This window comes from Paraphaeosphaeria sporulosa, assembly GCF_001642045.1.
Source record: "Paraphaeosphaeria sporulosa strain AP3s5-JAC2a unplaced genomic scaffold CC84scaffold_6, whole genome shotgun sequence".
Taxonomy (NCBI): domain Eukaryota; kingdom Fungi; phylum Ascomycota; class Dothideomycetes; order Pleosporales; family Didymosphaeriaceae; genus Paraphaeosphaeria; species Paraphaeosphaeria sporulosa.
Window position 1 is genome coordinate 2116003 of NW_017253365.1, and position 15778 is coordinate 2131780.

The 15778-nt window shown below is 50.1% G+C and overlaps 8 protein-coding genes across 8 annotated transcripts in view; 5 read left to right on the top strand and 3 right to left on the bottom strand.

Annotated features, from left to right (window-relative positions):
* The first annotated feature begins 587 nt into the window (after positions 1–587).
* On the top strand, positions 588–1264 carry CC84DRAFT_1165425 (uncharacterized protein). The gene is made up of 2 exons (XM_018178710.1): positions 588–685; positions 741–1264. The coding sequence occupies exons 1-2, from the start codon at positions 598–600 to the stop codon at positions 1082–1084; spliced, it is 432 nt and encodes a 143-aa protein (XP_018035459.1). The 5' UTR covers positions 588–597; the 3' UTR covers positions 1085–1264.
* Positions 1265–1696: 432 nt separating this feature from the next.
* CC84DRAFT_1218478 (uncharacterized protein) lies at positions 1697–2180 on the bottom strand (the record flags this gene model as incomplete). The annotated part of the gene is made up of 3 exons (XM_018183005.1): positions 1697–1747; positions 1810–2104; positions 2170–2180. The coding sequence occupies 3 exons, from the start codon at positions 2178–2180 to the stop codon at positions 1697–1699; spliced, it is 357 nt and encodes a 118-aa protein (XP_018035460.1).
* A 789-nt stretch (positions 2181–2969) lies between these two features.
* On the top strand, positions 2970–3909 carry CC84DRAFT_1148252 (uncharacterized protein). The gene is made up of 2 exons (XM_018176627.1): positions 2970–3193; positions 3250–3909. The coding sequence occupies exons 1-2, from the start codon at positions 2996–2998 to the stop codon at positions 3688–3690; spliced, it is 639 nt and encodes a 212-aa protein (XP_018035461.1). The 5' UTR covers positions 2970–2995; the 3' UTR covers positions 3691–3909.
* A 32-nt stretch (positions 3910–3941) lies between these two features.
* On the top strand, positions 3942–4267 carry CC84DRAFT_827406 (uncharacterized protein). Its single transcript, XM_018187543.1, has one exon. It carries the CDS (start codon positions 4013–4015, stop codon positions 4223–4225), a length of 213 nt encoding a protein of 70 aa, XP_018035462.1. The 5' UTR covers positions 3942–4012; the 3' UTR covers positions 4226–4267.
* A 2084-nt stretch (positions 4268–6351) lies between these two features.
* On the top strand, positions 6352–9132 carry CC84DRAFT_1165426 (uncharacterized protein). The gene has a single exon (XM_018178711.1). It carries the CDS (start codon positions 6727–6729, stop codon positions 8878–8880), a length of 2154 nt encoding a protein of 717 aa, XP_018035463.1. The 5' UTR covers positions 6352–6726; the 3' UTR covers positions 8881–9132.
* A 15-nt stretch (positions 9133–9147) lies between these two features.
* Positions 9148–10889, bottom strand: CC84DRAFT_827420 (uncharacterized protein). The gene is made up of 3 exons (XM_018187544.1): positions 10657–10889; positions 10487–10598; positions 9148–10425 (listed from the first exon to the last, which is right to left on the bottom strand). Exons 1-3 carry the CDS (start codon positions 10698–10700, stop codon positions 9415–9417), a joined length of 1167 nt encoding a protein of 388 aa, XP_018035464.1. The 5' UTR covers positions 10701–10889; the 3' UTR covers positions 9148–9414.
* Positions 10890–11078: 189 nt separating this feature from the next.
* Positions 11079–13872, top strand: CC84DRAFT_1260348 (uncharacterized protein; the record flags this gene model as incomplete). The annotated part of the gene is made up of 3 exons (XM_018184983.1): positions 11079–11490; positions 11551–12336; positions 12390–13872. The coding sequence occupies 3 exons, from the start codon at positions 11079–11081 to the stop codon at positions 13841–13843; spliced, it is 2652 nt and encodes an 883-aa protein (XP_018035465.1). The 3' UTR covers positions 13844–13872.
* A 1390-nt stretch (positions 13873–15262) lies between these two features.
* The window catches only part of CC84DRAFT_827437 (uncharacterized protein), a 1478-nt gene continuing 962 nt past the window's right edge, over positions 15263–15778 (bottom strand). Inside the window, exon 2 of the mRNA XM_018187545.1 lies at positions 15263–15773. Within this exon, the coding sequence (XP_018035466.1) occupies positions 15498–15773 (276 nt within the window). The 3' untranslated portion in view covers positions 15263–15497. The remainder of the gene's footprint in view (positions 15774–15778) is intronic.

Here is a 15778-nt window from a genome sequence, read left to right on the forward strand (position 1 = left end):
TAAGAATAAGAATAAGAATAAGAATAAGAATAAGAATAAGAATAAGAATAAGAATAAGAATAAGAATAAGAATAAGAATAAGAATAAGAATAAGAGCGTCGATGAGGTGGAGGTTAGGAACCAGTATACGGATGAGCAGTTGGATGAGCTAGGTGATAAAAGCCCCTTGTTTGAGTATATGCTGTGCTGGGAGGTCTACAAACTTAGCAGCATATACTACCGAAGCAAGCACAAGTCTTCCGTCTCCTTCACGTCTAATATACAAGGTCTACTACAAATGCAGTGACTGTCGAGTGCATACAACTGGCCTCAACTGGAGATAATTTATTTCATAAAGCAGATCACCATGAATTATACTGAACATCTATTCTCTCAGATAAGACAGCACTCTTTGCAGGTCGTTCGAAAGTGTAAGCCAGCCGCCAATAGGTAGAGGACCCTGCTTGGTCTTGGCCCCCATATCGAATGTCATCCAGCTTACGGCGCTACACGATTACTTGCCTTCCTAGGGAAAAGCGTGCGGGGCTGTGTAACACTACTTGCCCTAGAATAACACTTAAATCGATCGACTTCGATTCGAATTTAACGCCAGATATTATGGCTTCCTCGATTCCCGTCATCCTCTGCGGCCGCACCGAAGGCATCGGCGCAGGGGTAATCGAGGCCCTCAAACCCGAAATCGAAGGTGCTGATTCTTCCTTCTATATCTTCGCCGACGATCCTCCATCTAATAAACACAGTCATTCACTTCATCCTCACACCCGAAGCGGGTAAAAACCAGATACCGGCGCTTTTGAAAGGCGACAAAAACGTGCTGTCGGATTCTGGCCTAGGGTCAAAGAATTACGAGCGCACTGCGGAAGCTTTGTTGTTGGGGGCTGGATATAGTGAAGAAGAGATTGAAGAGATGCGTGAGGCGAGCAAGGAGGTGAAAGGTGTGCCGTGGCTGCGACCGGATACTGAAAAGCCGGCTCCGCCGCTTGGGCCGGAATATGGAAAGGCTTTGGTTGCGAGGATCAAGGAGACAATGAATGGACTGGCGGAGAAGGGTGAGATGGGGCAGGATGCGGTTGTGTGGTATTGAAAAGAGTGCGAATGCGTGCCGCTCCTTTCAGTGAGCCCAAGTTCCTACGTCGACAAAGCGAAATAATGGGTACTTCTTCGGTCTCAACTCTGACGCTCATAGATCTCATGTTGACTGGTGGTTTTTGTTTGGACCCAAGGGCCATATAAGGTTGTAGTTCTGCACTCACATTAAACCCCTACTCAAGATCATAGTTTTGGAGAAATGTTCATTGGATAGACTAAGATTGCCATTTCGCTAACTCTAACTCGGCAGGAACCCAGATATTGCGTCTACAACGGGTTATATTCCAGCGTCTTCAAAGCACTGCAAATTTGTAGTGTGAACATTATGACCTATCAATTACAAACTTCTTCCTAAGTCTTACGATTGGGCACTGGCGATGATATCACCACATAACGTCCAGGCCTGACCTTTCCCCGCTTTCTGCTGATGCACCGTACAGGTGCAAGCTTCGCAGCGTGCCCAGTCACGATGATGGATGTAAAGGGCTGTTCGGGTGCAACTTTGACCGACGGAGCGCAGGTCAAATCCCATAAGCTTCTTTTAACTTAAGTTGTACTGGATGATAAATTACTACTTAGTTCTGATAACAGATGTACAACTCACATCTTACAACAAGCCGATTGTCACATCTCCCTTCACCCTCGCGTAGATCTCGACCTGCAGAAACACTACATCAGCCCAATGGTCACATCACCCTTCACTCGAGCGTAAATTTCTACCTCAACTTCCAGATCCAACTCGATCTTAATCTTCAAGCTGCTATCCTTCTCGCCGACTTTCGGGGGTCGGTCTGCGATACGAGATTGGTGGACAGGCACCATCCTGCGGCCTCCGCGTCGTTTTGGCATAGGCTGAGGCTCAGGCTCTGTTTCGGCATCTTCATCGTCTTCGGAGTTTTCCTGTGCGGGAGCCGTTTTCTGAAGCGCACCCTCAGTCTCGTTGCCGCCTCCTCCAAGCTTCTTTGGCTTCTTGCGATCGTTGGTCTTTTCATCTGGACGATCGGTGACTGGTGACCTTGAAGTGGAGCGTCAGTTCCAGGAGATACAACTAAGGTAAAAGACCGTTGGTCTGCAGCTTACTCTTCAGGCATGATGGTTGTAGATTCGTAAAGTTTTTCTTAGCTTCCGGAGCCGTGTTTTACTTATGGGTGATGATTTAACGGGGGAATTTACACAAGTGTGAATAGCGAGGCATCCTCTTTGTATCTGTCCAAAGTTGACTTGGCGTGATGACGAAACGCTATATATTAGCTTTATGCAGAAACCTGTTTCGCCGGAATCTTTGTAGCTATGGTACTGCGTTTTTCACGGCTCGCTTGCATGCGCTAGGTGGCTGTCCACTGTCCACTGAAATGAAGTAGACCAGTAAAACCACTTGACGTTCGCTTAGAGTTTGATAATAACCAAGCCCCCGCAATCCAAGTTATCATACCTGTATTCGAGGAAAGAAACTCATAAACGGGATTTTCAATGGAACCCAGGTCATGCCATTCCAGCGGTTAGCAGGAACCCCAATTTAGTGGACCAAATTACTCGGAGGTAAATCCCGAACCTAGACTAAGTTCGGTAACAGGCTTAGGCGAAACATAAACGTTGCACACGTGGCAAACAGGCTACAGTGAAAGGATTTAGTCTAGACAACGGGCGCTTCTACATTCCGGATCACCATGATGGGAATGACGCGTCTCGAGGCAAGATATGTCCTATTGTGATGGTTGACATCATCGACGGCTCCTAGTTGGCGCCCGAATCCCATGATTATTCATACTAACTTGATATTCTTTCGTTCTTGCTGGCGTGACCTAAAAGACGATCTCTCGCAAGCTGCGGTATCCTACTTGTCTGAAGCCCCAAGCAACCTGCCACTACTTCTTGTACAAGCGTTTCGTCTCATCTCTCAATAACCATGGTGCTTGGGATACTTACTGCGATTGCTGCTTGTCCCGCAATCATAGGAACCACAGAAGCGGTCCGTCAAGGCCAAAGACAGAGCGCCAAAGAGAAGCACAGGGGCCTTAAAACCAAGCTTATCGTTAATTGTTCAACTGCCTCACGGACCGGGAAAGAAGTGGATGGATGCGAAGTAGTACTAAGCAACGACAAGGTGCGATACTTTGACCAATTCTTAGGGAGCGAGGCGTGTCAATAACTTTGTCGCAGTTGTATCTCGCAGTAGCTTCACCCGAATACGAAGACGTTTCCGAAGACGACCATCCTTTCGCAGGCTACTTCCTCCCATATCCAGACCAGAACTGGGGCCGACAGGGAGAAGGCTTGGTCTCCACCATCTCGGATGATCCGCCGCAACTGAACTGGATATACGTCGATAGAGATACTCACGAGGTCAAATACGGCAACCGCGAAGTATCAGAGTCGCATGTGATAGGTCCTTGGGACGTTACCAAGGGCCCAGACAAGCGCGTCACTTTAGAGGGCTGGGAAGGCTTCATGGCAGTCAAATATGGTCCCGGGGAATGGGCGCTCTATTTTGACAGGGATGACGACGGACTAGCGGGTATAATTGACCCGGAAATGGAGACTATAGAAGTGGTGTTGGTAAGGAGAGAGAGGAAACAGGAAAAGCCCCATGATGACGAATAAGATCCACGGTAATCATGACGGAGCTGCTAAGGTCTCGTAGCGGTTTGTGTTTTGAAGGGCCCAGCTACTTCACTGCTAAGTCGCTCGGTAATTTTGACCGGCCGTCCGAAATTAAAGGCTAGTGTACCCCGGACTAGATAAGCTCCCGTCTGGGAATCCGCATGGTAAAGTGACCATGCAGCCCTCTCTAGTCGTTTTATATACCCACGTACTATGGTTATGTTCGGCGTTCGTACGACTTTCAGCCAACAGCTTGAGTGTGCGAATACAGAAAAAATGAAGCTGAAAAGACGTGGAGCACGCACTAAAGGAAGCCCCATGCATGTGGGAAATCCAGGAACTAGGTGAGGGTGAAGCTCAACGTGGACATGCAACCCGGAGCCTTTGGATGGTTTCGATCCTAATCGTTCTGACCCAGGACCTGGTCGTCTTAGTCCAGTCAGCAAGTAACAGTAGCGTACACATGTGTCGCTTGGTGCTGTGCCTGATGTTCTACTTGCTCTCTAGTGGAGTTACGCAAAGTCTTCTGAGCTAGTAGCCGACCCGCATCGACCCTGGTTTCGTCTAATGATTTCCCCACAATTCCCATTATCTCTGCCCAAAATTACAATCTTGATATATAATACTACAAGTTGGCAGGTCTTTCATCAAGTTGTTGAACACAATCACCAGCATCGGTGGTTTAGTGGTAAAATTAGCCGTTGCCATTGGCCTGGTATTCACCAGATCAACAGTGTCGGCTAGCCCCGGGTTCGATTGTGAGTTACTCCGCTTTGCCAAAAAAAACTAAAAAATTGCATTGTCTAACATTAACCAGCCCGGCCGATGCAATCATTAACATTCTTTTTGCATCCTTACCAATGGTAGAATCAATATTTTTCCTCGCTATTTTTTAAATACGTGTATGTAGAGATTTATGACGCTTTATTATATTATAGGCTCAGGATGTCGGGACCGCATACCGTTCAGTAATGTACTAGACGTAGGTTGAGAGGCATAGGCTGTGCTTAGCCACCAAACTTTAGTGCATGCATTAACGCATTATAAAGTAGAGAAGACCGCAATAACATTATTAGATTGTCAGCTTAAGCTATTTGGGCGGTTTCACATTTCTTGCCTTGTTCTACACCTCTCCATGGAAAGGGTTCGAGGTCGAGCAGATGTCACAACATAATCGCTGATTCTTTGCCGCGGTAGCGAAGTTGGAGACTTCTATAAAGCACAATTGGGCCTAAGCTATCACTACAGTGAGGTTATCTAATCAAAGAAGATTGGCGTATTGAGGAACGAGGTGACATCCATCACTAGGCCTAAGGCTATTAACGATGCGTTCTGAGTGCAACGAAGAGCTCTACCTTGCTGGGTTTAAATGGACTAATCGACTGCTCCCGTACTAAAATTAACATCGGAAGAAAACGAACATCGCAGTCCCTGCATGGTATATTTGATGGTCGCTCAAGCAAAACGAACGAATCGCCGCTAAGCTCGCCAGCCTCCATCGATGACGGGTTCTATGAAAATCTTGCTGTGACATGGACGCCGCTAAGCATGGGCGCTTTCGCCGAAACCCATTGAGGAGAAGAGCGACAAAGTCTGAATTGTAAATAGCTGCGCGTTATTGTCTCTGTCGATGATAGTGCGCAAGGATGGATACAAGACGTGAACTAACTATCGCCGGGGTTGCTGTTCCTGTCGACGCTGATGCGAATGGACTACCGGTAAGATGTGAAGCGGAATGCAAATCGCTGAAGCTCGTTTCCAGACTGAAACAGCTAACGTCCTGTCGACAGAGGCGTCGACAACCGCAAACCTGCACAGCGACACCGAAGGTGGTGAAAGATCTAGTCTATCGCTGAAATACTCGCGTGGAAGAGATTCCAGCAAGTGGAGTATAGAGAATAGTGAATCTCGCTTCGCTGAGTTACACTGTGTATATCGACTGGGGCACATCACTGCAAGTTGTCAACTAATCGTACAACCAACATTTTTATCGCTAAATCTCGGGGGAGTAAGCGATATTTTGGCATTAATTTCAGGAAGGGTTTGATGCTATAGTGTCGCTAAGTGGGAAGATAAGCTCCGTGTATTTTAGACTACCATATGGACTATGCACTATGATATTCGCCCAGCAGCTGGGCTAGTATAGATGCAAGTGAAACGGTCTGTGCTATGGGAAGTTGCTTCTCCGCGAGCATTCGTAACGCTCATCAACACCCTTGCGCGTTTTCTTCCCAGCATGGGTAGTTCCCGCCGCGGACAATGCTGGCAGCGAAGGCTGCGACTGCATTATGTGTGGGGAATCGAAGATGTATCGCTGCGGTCTTCTGCCCATAGCGATGCATCGCAATGGTAGTCAGTCGATACCAACTCCATGAGTTTGACCAACCTCGACGGATGAACCAAGAAATAGTGCAGCGTTATGATGGCGTTCACCGCCAGCCGCTGTAAGAGCCAGCGGTGCTATCGAGCGTGCTTGACGTTGATGTCGCGGCTTTCGTCAGCTTCGCTTGTGCTCATCGACGATTCATTGGGCATCTTGTTATTATTAGTGGAGAAAGAAGCACATGGTCGATGAGCAATGACCTTGCCAGTGATCGTGCGTAGATGATGGTCCGCCAGCTGCGATCTACCGCCCGATGCGAGATGTGAATTGTGAGACCGGCGAGTAAAGCAAATGTTCCCAGCTCACACCTAGCTCAGCGAGAAGTAGTAATAAACTCGGTCACAGTGAGCGATGCTTCGTGGATAGATCCCGAAAGTATCACTACCAATGATTCCCGCGGTCTCGTGCATAGTGTTCATGTCACATTTGACAAGACTTCTGAAGATTCCTACGATGGCCGTCGTGGTGAGAGAGCTCCGACTAGCGACAAAACCATCTCACTTGAGGTGTTTGGGTGAGAGAAATGGGAGCCGCACCACCTATATAAAGCACTCTTTCCCCCACTTCGACCTTCGTCTGCTCCTCTACCTGCAAATTTCTCGCGCCAACTGTGTTTCCATTTACAGCCAGCCGTTTTCGAAGGACGACCTACCATGGCGAGTTCAGAAGGAGAGCCCACGCCCGGCATCTCCGGCTCAGACATCCGCGATGAACCGATTTCGGAGAGCGAGACAAAAATCTCCAGCGAAGTCATCGCAAGCAATGAGCAGGCCGCGACCGAAGACACGGCAGAATGTGAGCGTTCTACCACCACTGCCGCAGCTGACACGGCTGGAATATTTTCCAAGCTTTCACAATTTCATGATCCTGCAGTCCCTCTGGCTGCAGGATTCGTCGACGGGCCCAGGTTGACCAAAGAATGGCCGACGAGGGCAGAGGAGTACAACGAGCTCCACAAAATCAGCAAAGAATCGCTCGAGAAGGAAGCGGAGCGCGAGAAGAAGCTAGAGGAAGCGACAGAGGCGGCGAGAAAGTTTCAGAAGGAAGCATGCGATATCCGAGAAGAATTTGAGGCTTTCAAAGTCACCATGGAAGAATCGAATCGTACCACCCTCGCCAAAGATCGCATTTTCGCGCAACTTGACAATGCATCGCTCAGATTGGCGGCGACGAGCATCTTGTTCGGAGAAATTGCGCTCGACACCATACCGCCATCAGTTCAAGTAGTGAGCGCCAAGGGAGAAGTGACAGTTTTGGAGGATGGCGAAATCCGACGGGCCGTAGTCCAGAAAGGTGTTGAGAAAGCGAAAGACTTACTGGGAGAAGTTGCCGCTGATCTTCTTATGCTGGCAGCTCCATTGGCGGGAGGATACCGCAATCCTTTCGACATTCCCCCGGAGGCGGTAGAAGCCGCCAGGAAAAAAGAAGGCGGTCTCTCCGTTGAGAACCTGAAAACCGCATACATTGAGCTTACTACGGCGAATGGACCTGAAGAACGGGAAACAATTGATGTCGAAGGAATGCTCGCTGATGACTCCGGTGTCCAGGAGATTGTTCGCCCACGTATGAACTCGCCTGCTCGTAGCGGAAATCTTCGTACAGCCTTTGTCAAGAAGGAATCTACTCCGGTGTCAGGAATCTCAGTGGAAAGCGACAGGGCAAAGAAGGCACCTCGCGCGAAAAGGGAGATCAAGAACGAAGAAGATGCGAAGACACGATCATCAAACGCCATGGAGGAACGCGATAAGAAAAGAAGGCGCGCAATATCTACGGTTATCGTTGAGCCTACCCCCCAGCGGATAAGGCTGACTGTGAAGAAACCGACTACTGCCATGCTCTGGTGGAAGCATGGCCACGTGGTTCCAGAGCACGCGGATACCGCACTGGAGAAGCACCAAGGAGAATCCGCCATGCGATGCAAAACAGAGCATGGTACCGGCTGGGTAACGTATGGCTCCAAAGCTGAAGGCAGCAAACAGGTCAATTGTCCCGAATGCAATAAGAAAATGACAGAACCTGCACCTTTCTACTTACCTCCCAATCGAATCGTATACCAGCTGCGCCTCGGATGGGGCATCGATGAGAGAGGAAACGTCTTGAACGAGCACGGAGTGACCATCGACTTTCCCTTCAACAACATAACAAACTACGTTGATGAGGGGAAGAATGCTGTTGATGGATGGAAGGAAGGAAGCACTTACATGAAGATACCAGTCCAGGAACAGCCATCAGGTGGAAAGAAGAACACTTCCCTAGGACCGAAGGCCTCAGAGAAAGTCTCGAGCGCTGACTCTGTCATGCCGAATTTCTTCCCAGGAACCCGAAGATCCGTAACAGGAGTGCGTGGATTCAAGGGTTACGCGGACAACATCGTGAACGTGGCAGATTTTCACGTGAAACGCTTCAAGAAGAGGGCTCCCAAGTTTGAAGAAGAGATCGGCGGGGCTGGAGTGCTGCAGGTACTGCTCCAGGGTCTGCTGAAGGAAGTACAGAAAAACACCAGTGGTCTATTTGATATCTGCAAAGATTGGTTCATTGAACGGGATATACGTGAATGGAATGATGACCAGAGCATCACTAAACTTCAGCAAGACCTCGGATTGAGAGTACGACCGAAGAAACGCAAGGCAAAGGAGATGAAGGCAGAGGATGACGACACCGGATTTCTTGGCTACCAACCGCGAAAAAACCGCAAGCAGAGTTACGGTGGCGAAGACGACACCGAAATTGATAATGGTCTGAATGAGTATAGCTTTGGCGGTTATATTGGGTACGACGAGATGCCCCCAGATCAATATGGGTTGTGAAGGCGAACAGGGAAACATGAGCGCCAGCGTGTGAAAAGCAAAGAAATGCGGTCTTAGCGGTCAGAGGTGCCGCAGTTGAGGTAAAGATCCGACAAAAATGTCTGTCGATCTAGGCAATCTTACTCAAGTCGAGCAACCCGCAGCAGCCTAGGTGGAACGGGGTCTAAGGAATTCGCTGCAGCTTTGGGTGAATATATAGAACAAAAAAATCCTAGATTGAGCAAGGCTGGCTAGGTGTTAAGGAACTTGGACGATTGAATTGGGAAAACGAGTGCACAGGAAGTGCGTGCCTGCGCATGGCTCACGTCCTGAAGCAGTGGACTCCCAGGAAAGCAAATGAATATAGATTGAAAAGTATGGAATTATGGAGAAATTTCCTCTGAGATACACATACGATACTGCAAAGTTGTGGAAAAGAGATGACCGCACACTTGAATCTTCTGCGCTGCTCGATTAGAACGTGACATAAAGACCCGCGGATTCCACAGGGGATCATGCGGTTAAGAAAGAAAAACTCCGCATCCATGTTGAATCCTAGTTCTGCGCCCTCTTGCGAGAATGCGCATGAAGAGCTCTGGAATCTGCGGCCTCGCCCAGCGCATCGTCGTCCTCATCTCGCGCCCGCTTAGTCGAATCGGACGCACCAGAAGAGATTGTGGAGGAAGGATTGGTTGAAACCGTACTGTTTGTAGAACTTGTTATACTGCTATCGCTCTTTCTGGCTCTGCGGTTTTCACTGCGGGATTCACTGCGAGTCTTCGTGTTGCGGAGTTCTTTGAGAATTTGAGTAACGATGCTTGCAGCCTTGCCCTTGACGACAGGGAATTTCTCGAATTCTTCGGAATTTCGGATTTCCGTCACATCAATGGCGATATCTTCATTGCTTCTCTCTTCTATCCACATCTCCACACTCATCTGGCGCCTGATGAACTCCCTCATTGCGTTTTTCTCTTCGATACTGAAGGATGTGGGCCAGGACACCTGGTCAACGCTTTCGCCCGGGAAGGATGTCAGCCACCTAGAGAGTCTGAATCTCATGGCGTTCTCCACGATATGAAGTTCTTTTCGTAATGCAGTAAGCTGTTCGCGAGGTTTCTGCGTTGTGGACACTTCGTCGTAGTTGGGAGGAGATATGGCAGGCTCAACGTCACGAAGACCCCAACGCGTTAACAGTCCGACGATATCCGGGTCGACGGGCGACAATGAAAGACGTTTACTCAGCTGAGCTTCCAATTCATAAATATTTCTTGCAATATTGGAGCTTGTTGCAGGCGTGACCTCCCGCTGCGCGCCTACCCAGTTTTCAACGAATATCTTGACGTCTATGAGAAAACTTGAGAGATCCTCTGTCGTGTCTTTCAGTTTGAATTCGCCTTTTTTCCCGTACTCCAGCAACGTGAGACAGGAAGCCGTGGCTGCGGAGATCTTGGTAGCGTGTGGGAAAAGGAGCACTGAGAGAATTCCGGCCCGGCCACCGACTGAGTCGTCGGATTTCTTGCTTGAGCCAGCTGTTCGAGGCTCTTGTGCAAGCTCGGATTCCTGGCCCTTCAGTCATTGTATTAGCGAAGTGCGAGCTTTGCGGAGGGAGTACCAGCATGCAACGCACCTCAGATGTCGCGATCCACCACGCTTCATAACGCTCGACCAATGTGACCTTCCGTCCTGTTTCATCAAGACCGATCTTCTTCATCTCATCTCTCATCTTTGCATTCGAGAGTCTAGAATCCGTTGGCGTTAACTTTACTGTCATATCTAATGTCGGAAGAGTTGGCCCACCTCTTGAACGTTTTTGGGTTCATTTGCGCGGTGTGTAACGACATCCGAGAACAACGAAAAGGTTTACCGTCAGAGGTAACGCGTACGCAGGAGACGCGGCGAGCACAGTTCGGGCGACTTGGAGCTTGAGGAAAGGAGATTCTTCTCTCGAGATGTGACGACAGTCGAACCTTCCAGGAAAGATGGACGAATCAGAGGCAACCTCCACTCGTCGGAAGTTAGAGGGAACCCAATGGCGGTATGGCGGTGTCGACATGGGAAGGCACGGCCGAGCCGGGGCAAGAGCGTTGGACGACATCCATCTCCTCGCTTCGCCAGTCAGTTTTCCTACACTTCAACACCGCACATCAGCGTTCTGACTTTGAAACACGCGAAAAATTGAGCTGTGATTTCTTCCTTTCAAAGCGCAACAGAAAGACAGAATGTCAGCGGGGCTGTCGCGCGCTCCGCCGCGAGCAAAGTTGTCAGCAAATGACAAGCGGAAATGGGATCGACTGAAGGCCGACAGCGAAAAGGTGAAAGAGCTGAGGGCAGCTGTCCAAGCATCGGAGTTCTACGACTATTCCTCACCTACGGTCGTGGACTCTCGCGCACGAGCGCGGGCTCGTTTCGAGGAATACGTCGAGGAGCAATTCAACGTGTCTGACATCGAGGGCATCTGGAATTCGGCCACAATCACGGATCGCACCAAAGAGTGGCTTGGTGCGCTCGCCGCTTCGCAGACGGGAACGATAGAGGCGAAAATGAAAGCGTCGACATTGTGGATTGCTAAGCAGGCCATCTACTGGTGGTGTACTCGTTTCATCCTGGATTTCTCCACGGTTTTCCACGCATGTAAGTAGACTCACCAGCCTACCCGGAGTTGAGCGTTGCTGACCTGCACGCGCAACTTAGGGCACAACAAGACCTCCGCTCATATTCATTACATCGCCGTGACCGAAGGCCTCGGCACCACTTTCCTGGAGAAGAACAACCTCTCGGACGTGGAGCTGTCCTTATTTTTTCAGCATATCATGCGGCAGTCCTATGGCGTGCAAAATTATAAGCAACATTATGTGGCGATGTTGCTGGCCTGGACGACATCGGCGAGACCGGGCACCTTCACAGTTTCCAAGCGCTACCACAAGGGGGCACGTACAGGTATCGAAGGTACAGTGCGTGAGGTCGCGCAAACACTTTACTGGAAAGACGTAGCTTTTCGTCGTCTCGAGGATGGCGACATCGCCGTCCGCGTAACGTTACGGTACCACAAAGGATATCGCAATCCCCACGCAACTGGCGCCCACTTCGACCCGTCCAAGACCTTTACGTTCCTGCCTACGTTGGGCTCACGGTTTGAGTTTGATCTCGCTTTGATGCTGACGGGATTAGCTTGGAACCGGGGGCTCTTCGTGGGGTATCAAAGCCTGGAGGCTGTCCTTGACGGAGAGGAAGAGTTTCTGCGCACCAACGCCGAAATCGAGGAGCAGGCGGTCTTTGTCCAAGCAACACGGGCGGGCGGAATCGACGTGAGCAAGCCGATGAGGATGGACGCCCTCAACACCAAGCTTCAAGAGTTATGCATTTCGATAGGTCTCATGGTCCGGTACACATATTACTCTTTTCGAAGAACCGCCATCATCGAAACACTCCGTAAGAGTGGATTGGATGCTGCGAAACGTCTGGCAAACCACGCGCCCGGTGAAAATTCTCGTCTACACTCAGATGATGAGTTTCTGCTAATCTTGACGTAGGAACGAATTCCGTAAATGACTCCTACGATAACGAAGGGTTGGCGGATACAGATATTACAGCAGATCGACTGGATATCAGCGAAACACGGATGACGTCCAAGGAGATACGCCATTGGGCGGGACAGGCAAGACTGCGTTATGACCCTGCTGCATCAGAAGACTTTGTCGACTTGCGCGGAGCATTGAAAGCTCGAGTGGCGGAAGCGAAACAGGACGACGCGCAATACGTTGAGATTGAGCTTGCACTGGCCAATCTGTACCAACAGATGCTCTTTAAATTGGACCATCTCAAGGAAACCGGTCGTATGGATGTTGACTGCGTAGTTCCGCACATCTATGCTTCTCACGCGGGGACACGTCTCCGTGAAATGGCGCGACAGTACGGACTCCATACAGAAGTCGCTGAGCTCGAAATCTTTCTCAAAGAACGGAAAATCGCACACAAGGGGATACGAAATCGGTTAACGAATGACATCAAGAAGCAACTTCTAGAAGAACACAAACAGATCCTCAAGATCAACAAGACCCAGTCATCGCGCGCCATTCCGGGCAAAGGGTATCAGCCAAAAGCGGCCACTATTGGCCTTGAGCGCGTTTCCACCGACATGGATCGAAGGTCCGCAGCAGTTGTGGATACGGTTAATGTTGACTGGACCGAGGACGATGAATCTGAACAGGATCTCGACGAGGAAACCGTGGAGCGTCATGAGACGCATGAGGGCGGACGGTCGGAGCCTGCATGCTGGGACGGGCTTGCCGATGAAATTACAATTCGCGTGGACCGGAGCGACGGAAACTACGTAGAAGAACGCAAGCAACAAAATCAATCAGTCGAAATGACCCACCAAGAACGGCGAAACGAATTCCTAGTTATGTGGGCAATGAAATCTGACTGCGAGATGCCAAATGCGAAATTACAATGTCGTTTATGCCTAGCAGATCCGACGCAACCGCAAAAGGCCAAGGATACGTTATATAGCCAGAAGAGACTGAACATGCATTTAAGGTCAGGGACCCACAGCCGCAAATCGCAACTGATGCGTGCGATCAACCTGGAGCTCAAAGCGCAGGAGAGAAATAGCATGTTACGATGTCCAATCTGCAACAAGATTCCTCGTGGGTTGGTCGGCAAACTCTCGACGAAAATGATGGCGCACATTGAAGATGCGCACCCAGAAGAGCTGTGGAATCCTGAATCGACTACAGCCGAGGAAGATGATGAGGAGGAGGAGGAGGAGCAGATGATCGCGGGGCCAAGTCGGCGTTTTTCCCGTCCCTCACGCTTCGTTGTCGATAGCGATGCTGACGACAGCGACGAACCCAGTTCCACTACGGGGTACGCAACACGTCGTCGACCTGTTGTACATGAAGACGAGGATACTGATGAAGACTTTGTCCCCGAGAAAAAGCCGCCGCGTTTCAGCGGCAAGGGAAAAGCCGCAATCCGGGACTGATGGATATTTTGCCGCCATCAACTGCATCGAGAACGATTATTCATTCGAACAGCATTATCGATGCATGGGCGATTTGGGAGCAAAGTGGCTGGAAGTGTTACGCAGTATTTGTTGCATTGAACTCATAATCAGAAGTACGGGCATTACAAGCATGTGTACCAATGTTTTCTACTTGCAGGTGCATGAGATTCTGGATGTCATGTAATGCAGGGAGGATCGCTACGGCATACCAGCGTGGACACCGCATGATGTCATTTCTATTTGCAGGGGGGTGGTAGTGTCGCTATCTGCGGGGAAGCCCTGTCGAAGATCAAAGTTTCCGTAGTGGTGTTACCGGAAGCCCAGGAGCAGCTTCATCGCCGCCACGATGCAACGCAGCGATGTTATACGGACCGTATTTGCATGTATGGTAAACTGCTAGGCATTGAGGATCGCCAGGTACGAGATACGCGTCGATGATCCCATACCGAAGCATAAGAAAATAGAGATTCACTGATCGCGCTATCGCTCTACTGGGCAAGTCATGCGGGCATGCCACAGTGAAAAAAGCGAACAAGCTCGTAATAAGGGCGCTAGATGTGGAAGGCCCTAGCGAAAGGCTATCAATGAGCAGATGAACAATGGAATGTGCTACCGACAGGGTTTGGAGTGGATGGCGAAAAGAGACGGATGGATCTCTGACAGAACTGCACCTCAGATCGCTAAGCTTCCGTGCGACCGCGAGTGAATAGATCTGGCGCAAGTGAAAAAATACATGATCACCAGCCTGCGAGCATCGTGTCAAGATGAGATGACCTGGTCCAAGTTAAAGGTTAGTTACATGTGACACCGCCAACCTCTCACAATGCAGTCGAACGAAGTGAAAGCTGCCTTCGATAGCAAATGCGAATGGCGGCAATGTTGGGCTGAGAGGAGTTGCGGGTAGATTGAATGCGCAGTCGCTCACCTTCAGCGGCGCGGCGCGATGGGATGACCCGGCACGAGGGAGAAGCGGACGAGATATCGCCCAAATCTTGAACGGCATCGATATGAGATGAATATATAACAAAACAGGTGAAAATTGTCATCGCCAACGATGTCATAGGCTGCCGACGCATCCGAAGTCAACACTTAGAGTAGGAGAAATGGACTTCGCTAGGGCCGCCAACCTGCACCGAGTGGCAGCTGTTTGATCGAGGCAAAGTGAACTGCAGCGCCGCTCCGCCAGAAGCAAGGTGTCGGTGCGCCGAGAAGAATAACAGAGCCAGGTTGACAGTAACGTTGCCCAGCCAGACGCAGCCCATCGATACGCTAGAAAGAGTCGCATACCCGCAACAGAAGTGATATCGCCCCACTGTAAGGAGGCTGTCGGGGCGCCGAGAAGGGTTGGGGAGTCAGGTCGGAAGTAACATCGCCCAGCCAGACACAGCCCATCGAAGCACAAGAAGGATTGCAGATGGGACGTAGAGACACCATCGCCCAGCTTGATAGAGACTGTCGATACACTTTGAAGGACTGGGGGGGAGTCAGGAACGTTGTTAGAGGGAACTTCGCTGGGCCAGCAGCAAGTGGGCGATGCGCCACGAAGGATTGGAAGTAGACGGGAACATCGTTAGTAAGGACATCACCAGGCGAGCAGTAAGCGGGCGATGCCGCGTGAAGGTCTAGGGAACAGCTAGGAACATATGCAGAATGTACCATCGCTCAGCGATGGAGAGGCTAGCGATGTGACAAGAAAAGGCCAGGAAGGAGAGGAACAGGTGGAGAATGTAACATCGCTAGCAATGGAGAGGATGGTGGTGTAATGAGGAAGGGCCAGAAGGACAGGGAATAGCCGGAGAATGTGCCATCGCTCAACAATGGAGAGGCTGGCGATGTGACGAGAAGGGTAGAGAAGGGAAGGGAACAGATGTAGAAGGTACTTTCGCCGGGCCATGGGGAGGCTGGCGATGTGAT